The sequence below is a fragment of the Manacus vitellinus genome, unplaced genomic scaffold (genome assembly GCF_001715985.3).
Source record: "Manacus vitellinus isolate BGI_N305 unplaced genomic scaffold, ASM171598v3 scaffold_76_pilon, whole genome shotgun sequence".
Lineage (NCBI taxonomy): Eukaryota > Metazoa > Chordata > Aves > Passeriformes > Pipridae > Manacus > Manacus vitellinus.
This window is the reverse complement of record NW_021940796.1, coordinates 2071820-2084140: the sequence shown is the minus strand read 5'-3', so window position 1 is coordinate 2084140 and position 12321 is coordinate 2071820. Positions and strand designations below refer to the sequence as shown.

At 42.4% G+C, this 12321-nt stretch overlaps 1 protein-coding gene across 4 annotated transcripts in view; it reads left to right on the top strand.

Annotated features, from left to right (window-relative positions):
- Positions 1-12321, top strand: part of USP32 (ubiquitin specific peptidase 32) — a 66300-nt gene that overhangs the window by 26974 nt on the left and 27005 nt on the right. For all 4 annotated transcript variants that reach the window (XM_029964632.1, XM_029964633.1, XM_029964631.1 and 1 more), the window contains exons 5-6: positions 2479-2638; positions 11730-11861. In XM_029964632.1, the coding sequence (XP_029820492.1) occupies positions 2479-2638; positions 11730-11861 (292 nt within the window). The remainder of the gene's footprint in view (positions 1-2478; positions 2639-11729; positions 11862-12321) is intronic.

Here is a 12321-nt window from a genome sequence, read left to right as displayed (position 1 = left end):
TGCCAGCAGTGGGTGCTTAAAAATAACAGTTTTATAGTATTACTGTTGTCTCACTGTTCCTGCCAGGAGCTACAACATTTATTTATGCTTCAGGTTGTTTGGGAGATGTGATCTTTATGAGGCTTTGCTGCAGTCCTGCTCCAAAACAGGGGATTGGTGCTTGTAGATTTTCACAGATGATTCTTAGACACCAGAGATCCTGATGACTTGTCAGCTTTTGTGCTTTGGTGGCTTTGTTTGTTATCAGAGGGCTAAGATCAGCAAAATCTAGACATGACTGTACATTCCACTGCCAAAGGGATTGACCACGAGCTTTATTTGTGGCTACCAGGTCACTTAATTACCTCAGATTTTCTTGTCCTTACTGAAGATAACTTTGGTTCTGGGCTTTGCCTGAGCCAGGCTCGTTGGATCTGGCCCTGGGATCGTGCTGGATTTGTAGGCAGTGATGACATTCCTCAGTCTTGGCTGGAATCACAGCTCAGATGGACACTGCAGTCCAGCTCTGGACCTGACCCACGCTGGTATTTCCTATTTATAATTTCCCAGCAGTGCATGGTGTGATGAATTGCCCCCTACAAGTTTAACTGCACGCTGTCCAAGAAATCCAGAAATACTTCATGAAGGCTTGCAGGAAGAGGAGTATCAGCCTGGCTTCAGAGCATTTTCCTGCTCAAGAAGATGCTGCATATTGATTATTCTTTTCAGATGAAAATAACCCACTCAGCAGGATTTACTGGGCTGACAATCACCCTCAGTCAGTGCTGGAGAGTGAGAAGGTTTAATGCTCCTGCTCTGGGCCTGCCTTCCTGCCATAGGGAGGGTGAGCTGATGCTTTCAAGGATGATGTTTAAAGGTGCTTCAGCTCTTCAGAATTATTGCATGTGCTCAGCTAGAAGTAGAAGCTTTAAAATAAATCAGAGTTTTCCTTTTGTTTCCGAAATACAGGGAAGAAATTCAGGCATACCTGTGTTGCTCCAGTCCCATCATGGCTCAGCTGTAAACATTACTTGCTTGAAATGTTTTTTTGTTCCTCCTATCCCAAGTTTTTCTGTCCCTTTTCCTTGTCCTTTTCCCTAATCCATTGGAACAATTGGAGTGTGACACAGCCCCTTCTGTGTTTACAGGGAGCAGTGCAAAAAGTAGAGGGCAAGAGTGGAGCAGGTGGTGAGGAAATGATCTTGTCTCTTGATCCAAACTGTTAGAGAAATTGAAGAATAATAAATTAAAGAAACTGTGAGGTTGGGGAGGCCCTGGGTTGCCCAGAGAAGCTGTGGCTGCCCCATCCCTGGAAGTGTCCAAGGCCAGGTTGGAGCAACCTGGGCTAGTGGAAGGAGTGGAACTGGATGGGCTTTAAGGTCCCTTCCAACCCAAACCATTCTGGGATTTGTTGGAGGAAAATGTAACAGTCTTTAGTGTAGGGAAAAGAGGCATGAAAAGGGTGAGTGTCTGGACCTGGAACAATGGGAATATGCAGCAAATGTTGGGCAGTGCTGGTGCAGAACCCCTGGAGCAGCCTGGCCAAGGAGTGCTGGATGTTCAGCTGTTGGCAGTTGCAGACAGTCCGTGGCCAAATGTGAGTTGTTGGAATCTGTAGAGATGTAATTCAGTGAAGTTTAATGGGCTGTGATATGAGGGGAGTTTAAATAATCAATGACTTGAAACCTCTGCCACTTTGCAGCCCCCTGTTTATTTCCCCTGGAGATTGGAATCTCCATATAATGAGTTTGTCTATTGATAATGGGTTTGCTTTCATTTGAGTTAGTTGTGTAGGTTCTGTGGAAATGAGGCTGCTGATCCCGATGGTTTCACTGGCACAGCTTGGAAAGGATTCAACTAAATTGTTTAAACAGCCTCTCCAGCACTGAAATTCTGTCAATGTGCTGGTTTTATGTATTCCTGGAGCTCCATGGGACATCCAGCAGGAGAGACTGAAGGGGGAGATCCTGGGAATGTCACGGTCACACGTGTGCTCCAAAGTGGGTTTTAGTCAAAAAATGGACATGTTACTGCAGTGATTAATCATGGCATTAGTTATTCCCAAATCTCATTTTTCTGTGTTAGGTGCTTGTATTCCTGCACAGATAGAACAGCATGTTTATGATTTTATAGCAGCTGTTATTTGGCACGTAAGAGCTTTTGCCTGTGATAATAAATTGAAATTCATAAGAATAACCTGCTCTGTTTTGATTGTAAGTAACCATTTTTCTTTGAGTCCCTTTAACCTGAGTTTCAGAGGACACAGGTTTCCAAAGGCCACACTGAGTAGGTGTTTGAAGTGCTGAGAGGAGTTCATCTCCCTCCCAGTGCTGCGCTTCAGAAGGAAAGGGAAAAACAGGCACAAAGCTCCAAAGAGCAAATTCATTTCAGTCCTTATTTTTCGAGGAGATTGGCCCAATTTTCCTTCCTCCAGCTGGATGGTTCCTGTTTACTGCTGCTGAGAGACAAACAGCTCCCCTTTTCTGCCGTTTCTTGCAGGGTGAGAAGGTGAACTACGAGAAGTTCAGGGTTTGGCTCCTGCACAACAAAGACGCCTTCACGTTCTCGCGGTGGCTGCTCTCGGGGGGCGTCTACGTGACCCTCACTGATGACAGTGACACCCCCACCTTCTACCAGACCCTGGCTGGAGTCACCCACTGTGAGTAAAGGGGGCTGCCTATTCACATCTTCAACAGCCTTTCACATTTCAGCTCCTGTTCTGCCACCCTTGGTCATTAAACCTCCCCGCTCGGGGATAAATTCCATTTGTTCTGTGCTGGCCCATGGAAAACATTGTTCTGCCCAAGGACACTGTGGGTCTTATTTTTAAGAGTTATCAAGGCTGCCATTGCAACACTTCTAAGAGAACTTTTACTAGAGGTTTGCTACTGAGCAGGTTGGAAAAAAAAATAAAAATAAAGGTATCTTCTCTTTGGTAATTAATTTTCTGAAGTGGTTTGCCAGTAATGCTGGTCTTATATTTAGTCTTTATAGTGGATCATTAAACTATTGAGACAGTTGAGAAAATAATGCTTGCTTCAGAAATAATTGTTACCTCCTCATTTGCTTGGGCATTAAAATCAGTGGCATTCCTGGCATGTGAGACAGGCAGGGAACTGAATTAACTACAGAGGAGCCTCCTCAGGATTTGCATTTAGGAATAATCTCCAAAGAACAAGTGCTTCCTTGTGTCTCTATTACTGTAAAAGAAGGAACAGCTGGTTTTTAAATTAAATCTAAAACCAAAAGGCTGATAAATTATAACTGATGCCCAATTGTAAGCACTCACTGCAGTAAAGCATCCCAGGGATCCCTGGGATTCCTGGGAGAAGGAGGTTTGTTGTGGAGGTGGCAGGGATTTATCTGGTGCTGTTTTCTGTGCTCTCACAGGTTGGCTTTGTTGGGGTGAGTGTGGCATTTAATCTCTTTAATGGGTGGGTTACTCGAATAAAGCAGCATCCATGTTTTTCTCTTGGTTTTAAAAACGAGCATTAAAATTATTTTCTGATCATCTGAAAGGAAAAGGCATCAGAAAGTCAGAGGTTTATAAACAGGCAATTTATTTGCATTACACAAGAGGCTGCAGGAGGCACTGAGGTTCCAGAAGAGCATTGAATATTCTGAGCTCTGAGAGATGAGGCTGAAAAACCCCAACCCTCTGAGTTTTGGGGAGTTCAGCCCTGGGCAAGATCTCGAGCTGGATCAGTGTGAGATGGTCCCTGTCCCCAGCCTGGCCAGGTGTCCTTCAGCCTCAGTGTTCAAAGAAAGCTTTGCCCCAGGCCTCTGGATGGAGCTTAATTTGATTTTGGGGTTTCTATGCTTCGAAATTGAAACTTTCCCAACGGTTTTTGCTGTGCTTTTTTTTCCCCTGAAAGTTTATTTATTCTGAAATTGAGGTTTATAACTAGAAAAAAATTCACTTTAAATTTAAGAGCTACCGTTTTTAATAGATTTTGTTTCCTATTTAATGTTGTTGTCACTTCCTCTGGGTTTGATATCCCTGTCACTGTTACATCTGCAGCCAGGCCCTGAACTGTGTTCTCACCTGGATGTGCAAAATACATCATTCAAGAAGGAAATGATCTGTAGACTGAAGAGTGTAATACTCTACTTTACCCAACCACTCCTCTGTTGTTATGTCAAAAAAAAAGTGTTTCTACTTTCAATCTCTAGACTAAGTGATTTTTTTTTTCAGTTTTAAACCAAGAATTAGAGCAATTAAGGCTGAAGTGATAATTAAAAACACAGTTAAGGAGACTGGATGAGAAGCTTATTAGGAAAAAACGAATGAGGGCAAAACCTGTTCTGATTCTTGGAGAAAAGGTGGTTCCCCCCATCACATTTGTTTCTCCTGTTGTAGTTACTTTTTCTCCCTTTTCATCTTCTCATCTCAAATTGCTCAACCTTTGTCAGAACAGACTCCCAGTTACTTAATCAGCCTCTGCCTCAGCACATCCACCAGCCCTGAGCTGCCAGGCCTGAAATCACCTCCCTCTGCCTCTCTTATCTTGCAATTCCTCATTTTTTAGGGCTGGAAATTCAAGTCATATTTTCCTGTCCTTGCTTTTAATCTCTCTCTGATCGAGTTGCTTTGTAAGAATTTCATCACCCCCCTGTGAGTTGCAGGGTCTGACACTGTGAACTGAGTTACAGGGGGAAATACTGAGCTTTTCTTGTCCAAGAACCAGGTGGTGTGGTCACTCTCTGACGTGTTCTGCTGGAGAAGTTGGAGTTTAAAAGCCTTGGGAAACATGTTTGCAGAATTTTGGGTCCCTCTTGGGCATTTCAACACAACTCATGTTCTCAGGGAAAAAAACTATTTTCTATATATTTTGATATATTTCCGATATATTTTCTATATATTTCTTCAATTTCTGTATATTTCTGTCATTTCCCATACATTTCCCATACATTTCCCATACATTTCCCATACATTTCCCATACATTTCCCATACATTTCCCATACATTTCCCATACATTTCCCATACAGTTCCCATACAGTTCCCATACAGTTCCCATACAGTTCCCATACAGTTCCCATACAGTTCCCAATTTTTTCTCTATTATTTTTCTCTATTTTTCTATATATTTTCTATATACAACTATTTGCTATATATTGCAGCAGATGACTGAGAAATCACACTAATAATTGGTGGAGTTCCCCCTTTCTTTACTGAGAACTTATTGACCTGAGTGGAGTGAAGGTAGAACCGAGTGAAAAATTAAGTTTTCCGTGGGTAGGGTTAAAAAACTGACATAAAATATCCCAGAGTGTTTGAATCTTCAAGTGCACGTGAGGATCTGGGGTGGAGCTTTTCAGTGCATCCCAGAAAAGCCCCGGGTGGTTGTTGTGCCCAGAGTTTGGGAAGCTCACGTGCCAGTTCTGTTTGGAACCCCAGAGAAAATGAAATGTTCCCCAATTCCCCTGTGATTGGTGACAGTGCAGGAATCTCATCCAGCAGATGCAAGAGTAAGGAAAATATAAGTGCTCGAGCACTTAGGAGTAATTTCAGCCTAATCAGGTCAATCTAAAGAGTGAGAAATTCAGCTCAGGAGTATTTTTAACCCAGCTGAGTGAGTAAAACAGTGAGAGCTGTTGTGACAGTTCCTGTGCTCTGAAGGAAGGCTGGGATTTAAGGCTTTTCCCTGGAGAGTCGATGCCTGTTGGAAGAACCAGTAAGTGAAATAATGTTTTTGGTAAACTGAGGCAAACACTGTCAGAGAACACAGGGAAAGAGGGAAAGGTTTTAAAGTTGACACTTGCTGGGGCAATCAGGAATTTCCTGGCCCTGGATCAGACCCTCTTCCAGCCTTCCCTCACTCTGTGCTTCCATCCAGCTCCTGGAATAACACGTCAGAGACGTGAAAAATCACCCTGATCAAAATAGTGAAAGTTATTCCCATCGATTCAGTCACAGAGACCATTTTATTGCAAAGCATCAGTGGCTCCATTTAAATTTGCCTAATGAGCCGAGCTAGCAGGGAAACAACGGAATACTAATTTTTCATCTGTAAATAACACTTATTTTGCTCTGCAGATGTATTGAATTATGTTTCTCAACACATAATTAGCAAGGAAATTTTAAAGTTACAGGAAGCTGCCCACACTTGCTGCTTTTAATCAAATTTTGTTCCATCTCACTTAAATCAGAAAGATGAATCTTTCCATTTGAAAGCTGACAAAATAACTTAAGTCTGTCTTGGACATTTGCTCCTAAAAACCAGTCTCAGAGATATGAGTCTGTCTTGCACTTGAGTACTGACCAATTAGCAGCAGTTTGGATTTTCTCAGTTTCATGGTATGATCATGTACATTTAGATTGATGTGTATAAATATATATTTAAACCATCCTATTGAAGAGCACTGTGGTGTAAATCCCACATTACTGTCACACAGACTCAGGTGAGACCTCACTGATTTCCTTCCTTTAGCTGGAAGTATTTTTCCTGCTGCAATGTAGGTGCTGGTTGCCTTTTGTATGTGTCATTTTGGTGTGTCTCAGTGTCATGTAATGGGCTCAGATGCTCAGATTTCCAGTCCTTTTCCATGGGGACAGTAGTCACATTTATCAGAGGGGTTCCTGCTTTCGAACTGACAGAATGTTTAATTTGTACTTCTTTGTTACCCAGTTCTTGTGTCACTGAGTTGTGATTAAATAACATCCCAATTCTCCTTTGAATTGAAGAGACTCTCCTCTCTTGTCAGAAAAATTCATCAAAGTGCTCCTGCTCTTCCTACCAGCTCCTGCCTACTGAGGGGCAGTTAGGACAGTCTGTAATCAGGATAATAATTCTATTTTAGAACAGACATTTATCACTATTTTAATGTAATTAATGAGAGGAGCCTTGGGTAACCAGACAGGGGGGTGGAAATGGAAGAGTCAGCTTTTGAAGCAAGATTGGAGCTGAATGCTGTGGAATTAGCCTTGTCTGTCAGAGCTGGGTTTGTCAATCTGTGGGCTTTGTGGGAAGCTGGAGATGGGAGAGTAAAAGCAAAGTGAAATGAGGTGATCCCTTCCCTTTGCTCCCTTTAAATGCCTGTCAGGATGTTAAATACGTGTTCTGGAGCTTTTCCACTTCAGCTTCTTGAAACACCATCTCTTAGTCATATCTACAAGGCAATTCTGAAGATTTTAGATTTATTAAAGGTGCTTTTAAGAGCATCTTTCCTTCTGTGCTGCTTTTTCCAAGTGTGTGAACACTTGTGCTGTGAGAGGAGCTGTGCTGCTCACCCCTCTCCTGTGCTGTTCCCATCTTAAGGCTCTGATAATCCCTGTTCTGCTGGAGAGAAACCTGGAGAGCCGTGTCTGACACACCCAAGGATCTCTCCTGGCCAAGGCTGTAACATTCCCTTCTCCCTGGGTTTGTTTTTTTTCAATTAGGAAAGGCAAAAAAAGATGAAAGTGTGACATCAGCCCGGGCCAATAAGTAAAAGCCTCAGCAAGCATCACTTAAGCTGCATTTTGCCCCTTGTTATCCTCTTAGTTCCCAGGCTATTTTATGTCTTGCAAAGCAGCTCTGGGTGCCCAGGTCCCAGAGTGTTCTGTGGGTTGATTTTAAAGCCACAAACGAGTGGGTTTAGTCAGAAACAAGAGTTTGTGTCAGGCCTTCAGCTCTGCTCCTGCCTCGCCATGAGGAGCCGCCGGCGGGGACGGGGATCCACCTGGAGGTCCTGGGAACCAGCCAAGCAGGCCCAGTCCCAGTGAAAATGTTGGGAATATGGTATGTTTCTGCTGCTGTGAACCAGAGAGGATTGTACCAATAGGTGGGTAAAAATTACCAGAGATACTTAGTGAGTTCTGGGCCTAGGAAGAATTGTGATAAATGGGGCCTGAAATGAAAACATGCTTCGAAATTTTTGTTCTAAGACAGGGGATTATTCATGGCTTGCTACCTATGGAATATTTAAGGAGGATGGATGATTCATGGGAATGACATTAAAATGAAGGATGGGGGGTTTTTTTAGTGTTTATCACTGTCATCCCACCTGACTCGGTCTGGTCTTAAATTAACCCATTTTTAGTAGATTTACAGTTCTAGATGCATATTCTGGCTGAAAGTGTTTGCTTGTTCTTCCTTTACAATATGAAGGCTGTGCTTTAGGTGTACTTGACATTATCACCCCTCTGATTATATTTGTCTAATTCTTAAGGATCTGAACCAAGAAATGCTGTTCATGATTTTACAGACCGTGATTTTTACAGATTTACAGATGTGAAAGGTTTTGGTTATTCCTAATGGACAAGTGATGAGGGAGACACAAAACAGCAGGTGGGAGTAAACTGGTAGTATATGGTTAAATTACACAGGTGTGTAATATCTCCATGAGACCTCAAATGTATTTAATTAACAAAAATGAAAAAATTACTTGGCCCAGAAAGTCTGTTCTGATGGTTTGGACTACGTTGTCTATATGATACATTTTTTTAAGTAATCTGAATGAAAGTCTAGTTCACACTTTTTTTGATGGGATTTGAACAGGCATGAGGAGGAAAAAAGGTTATATTTTGAAAAGATAAAATCCTTTATCTATGCAAAACCTCTTTAGAATATGGAGTTTGGTCGTGCACATCAACATGTTTGGGTATTAAGTGCAGTCTGCCTTTCTCATGCTTCATTGAGGTTCAGCAGCAAATATATATTCCCCAAATTGCCAGAGGTTTCTTTCAGTTCACATTTATGGAGGAATAGATGGTGCACTGCATATCCTGAGAGTGACTTACAAGATTAGGTGCAAAAATTCACTCTGGAGAAATCAAATTATGCAACAGCTGCTTTCTCAGCTGCACTTAAACTTCACGTGGGCTGCAATCCAGTAAATCCTCTGGATTTTGTTACCTGAAACTATTGCAGTGGGCTACAGTTCCTCGGGACTATGAATGAAAAATACTCTTTTGTCACATTTTTACTTGTGTTCAACCTAATCTCTGTAAGGCTGATTAGTGCTAAGAATGGCATTTGCTGCTTTGCCAGTTTTACTTTCTAAAATGTTCGTCTTTTCCTCAAAAGTCAGTGCACTGGGGCTGCTGTAATACAAGTGTAACACTTATGCTAATACTTATCAGCTGTTCCTTTAAAGGTGATTATTGGAAAATTCTTTACCTTTTAAATGTCTGTGTCATTTCAACCACTGCTTGAACTGAAATGCTTTCTGATAACCTTTCTTCTTGGAGATAAAAGAACAAAACAAGTTACCCCTGTAGAAACCTCTGTAAAGTACAATTAAAAACCAGAATGCAGCTAGGTTCTACTGTAGATATTTGACAATAAAACAGTCTTTCAGTTCTTAATTACTGAAGATAAATATTGGAGCTGCCAGGCAAAGCAGGTTTCTGCAGATTTACCCTTCACCGAGGGCAGGATGAGCTTCCTTGAGGTTTTGGAGTATCCTGGGTGTTGCATCATTTCAGGAACGAAGTGCAACTCCCCCACTTGTTATTCCTCCTTGTTACAAGGTGGATTAAAAGGGAACAAAGTGATTGAGGGAACAAGGGAACAGGAGCACACAAATGGTGCTGTTGTGTTTGCTGATCAGAGCAGTGAGGGGGCTGTGCATCTGTAAATGGCAGTGCAGTTGTTTGGGATGTCACCTCTTGTGAGCTCTCCTGTCCCTGCTGTGACCCCCTGACACCTGGAGAGGTGACAGGACTGAGGAAAAGTGGATTTGATTGGGTAGATTGTCTCCTGTGTTGATACACTGGCTGTTGTGGGGAAGCATGTTGTTAAATCATCAAGGCACTGTGATGGAGACATCCCCTGGGTGCCTTTCTGTATTTCCTTGTATTTCATGGAACATTCCAGTTCTCCATCACTTGACTGCTCTGCTCATGTCTGTGGCAGCCCTAAGGTATCAGGGCTGTGATGTTTCAAAGAAATAGCTATTTCTCTTTCTTGATTTCTAGCAGAATAATGTTCCTTTATTTATTTAAATTATTGCTTCCTTATGTGTTGGGGACAGACTTGTGGTGATAATATACAGGGTAATGGATTTAAACTGAGAGATATAGGGGGGAAATTTTTTGTGGTGGGGTTGCCCAGAGAGGTGGTGGATGCCTCATCCATGGAAACATCCAAAACCAGCTGGAATGGGGCTCTGAAAACCTGATCCAGCAGAAGGTGTCCCTGCAGGGTGACCCTTAAAGGTCCCTTCCAACCCAAATGACTTTGTGATCACGACACAACCAGGAGCCAGGAGATGGTGGAGCAGGGAATTGATCCAGCTGGGAAGGAGGGGGAGAGGAGAAAGGAAATCAGTTTTTCTTCTGGATCAGCTCTTAAGTCACTGTGCAAGTGCAGCAGCTGGAAATGATGCCCTGGGGTTGCTGAGCCCACCCTGGGGGTGCTGAGCCCGCCCTGGGGGTGCTGTATTTCCTTGTATTTCATGGAACATTCCAGTTCTCCATCACTCAGCCCTCCCTGGGGGTGGGAGGCAGGGCTTGGGGTGGGTCACCTTGCTGTACCCCCAGAGCTGCACCCCAGGGTCTGACTGTGACTGCACAGAGCACAAGGGACGTGTTTGCACTGATGTCACTTTTCTGGCTAAAAATCCCTCACAGGAAGATGCAAACCCCTTCCACTCCAACTCCTTGCATTTGACTCAGATTTTCCCCAACTTTCTGCTGCTGAGGGTGAGGTGTTGTGTAGGTTTTGATGCATCAAATGGTGTGCTGGGTATTACAACTTATTGTGAATTCCCTAAGTTACTACTCTAAGTAAACTCCTAATAACAGAAACAGGATAAGAAAGAAATAAATTTCCAATCTGACACATAAGTTTTTAGAGGGGGGAGCTCTTCTTTTCTTAAGCCTTACAGGATTATTATTGTTTCTCTAGACTAAACCAGGCCAAATAGCTCAAGTTAAACCTATTAGAAAGCTGGCGTGGATTTAAGGGCTCAGAACCATCTGGGAATGAGATCACACGTAGTGGTGCTTAATATAGACAGCTTTGTCATTACACATCTATTTGAGCACCAATTAATTTGCACTGACCTAAAGCAGTGTTGTGACACACTTGCATATGTAAAAAGGTTAAAAGTATTGTTGAGCAGAAACTTAATCTTGTTATATATATATATATATATTTATATATATTTAATTTCAAGGATCAGGCATAAGACCAGCATTTGTGGATGAGGTTTGGAAAGAAAACACAAGTCCTTCCTCTGGCTAATTTTATTTACTCTTGTTTAGCACCTTGTTTTGCTAATTGGTTTTGGGGTTTGGTTTTTCCCCCTCCCTCTTTAAATTGCCTTATGAGTTCCTCTGCATAAAGTGTCTTGTGGGTTTGTGTAATCACTCCCTAACGTTGAGTGGGATTCTAAATGATTCTATAGTATAAATAATAATGTGAAACAAACTCTTTTTAATTTGGGGGGAAATGCTGAATAGTGTTAAAATGCTGCATTAAAATTTAACCTTGTTACTGTATCAGAAGAATTGAGGCAAGTACCACATTATTTTTTCCTAAAAGATCTGAGATTTTTCAAAAGTGCTACTTTACTCTCCTTTTTGAGGGTTTAAATACTGGATATTTTGGGAAAATAAGATATTGCACTTATAAACTACCTGTTCAAGAAACAGGTGAGAATGAAGAGGCTGCAGGAACCTTCAGCAGCGGGAAAAGCTCCTTTCTGTATCTCTAAACACTTGTGATGGTGCTACTGATGCTGAACTCCTTGTTGGGGAGTAGGTGAGAAGGTTCTGTGGATAAAGAAGATAAAATCTGATTTCTTTTTGTTGGTTGTGCAGTGGAAGAGTCCGACATCATCGACCTGGAGAAGCGCTACTGGCTGCTGAAGGCTCAGTCGAGAACGGGACGCTTTGACTTAGAAACATTTGCCCCCTTGGTTTCCCCTCCAATTCATCCATCTCTGAGTGAAGGTATGGAATGGGATCAGGAGTGTGAGGAGGACACACAAAATCCTGACAGATGTTACGGCTTCAAACTGGGCCTGTTCTAAAATGGCTTTTAGGCTTCGATGACATGATCGTTCCGCTGGGTCCTGACTCTTGGGAAGTGGGAAATGATGCCTGAGAAATCCCTGTTTGTTGGGAAATCTGGACTGATGAGGGAAGTGATGTTTCATTCTTAGGAGTTGTCAGGAAATACAGTAAAATTTCTGTGTAAGTTGCCCTGTAGCTGCTTAAAATTTTTCACTGGGTTCCTTAAGATTCTGTCACAACAAACTGAGTGAGAGACCCTTCCCCAACAGTGCAAGTTAAGGAAGATTTAATTCAGGACACTCACTCAGGAGGTTTGTGTGTTGATATTTCTATTAATAACCCAACTGGTCTGTCCAGTTGAAGCCACTCTGGTCAGAACTGGAGGTTGCAGTTGTGC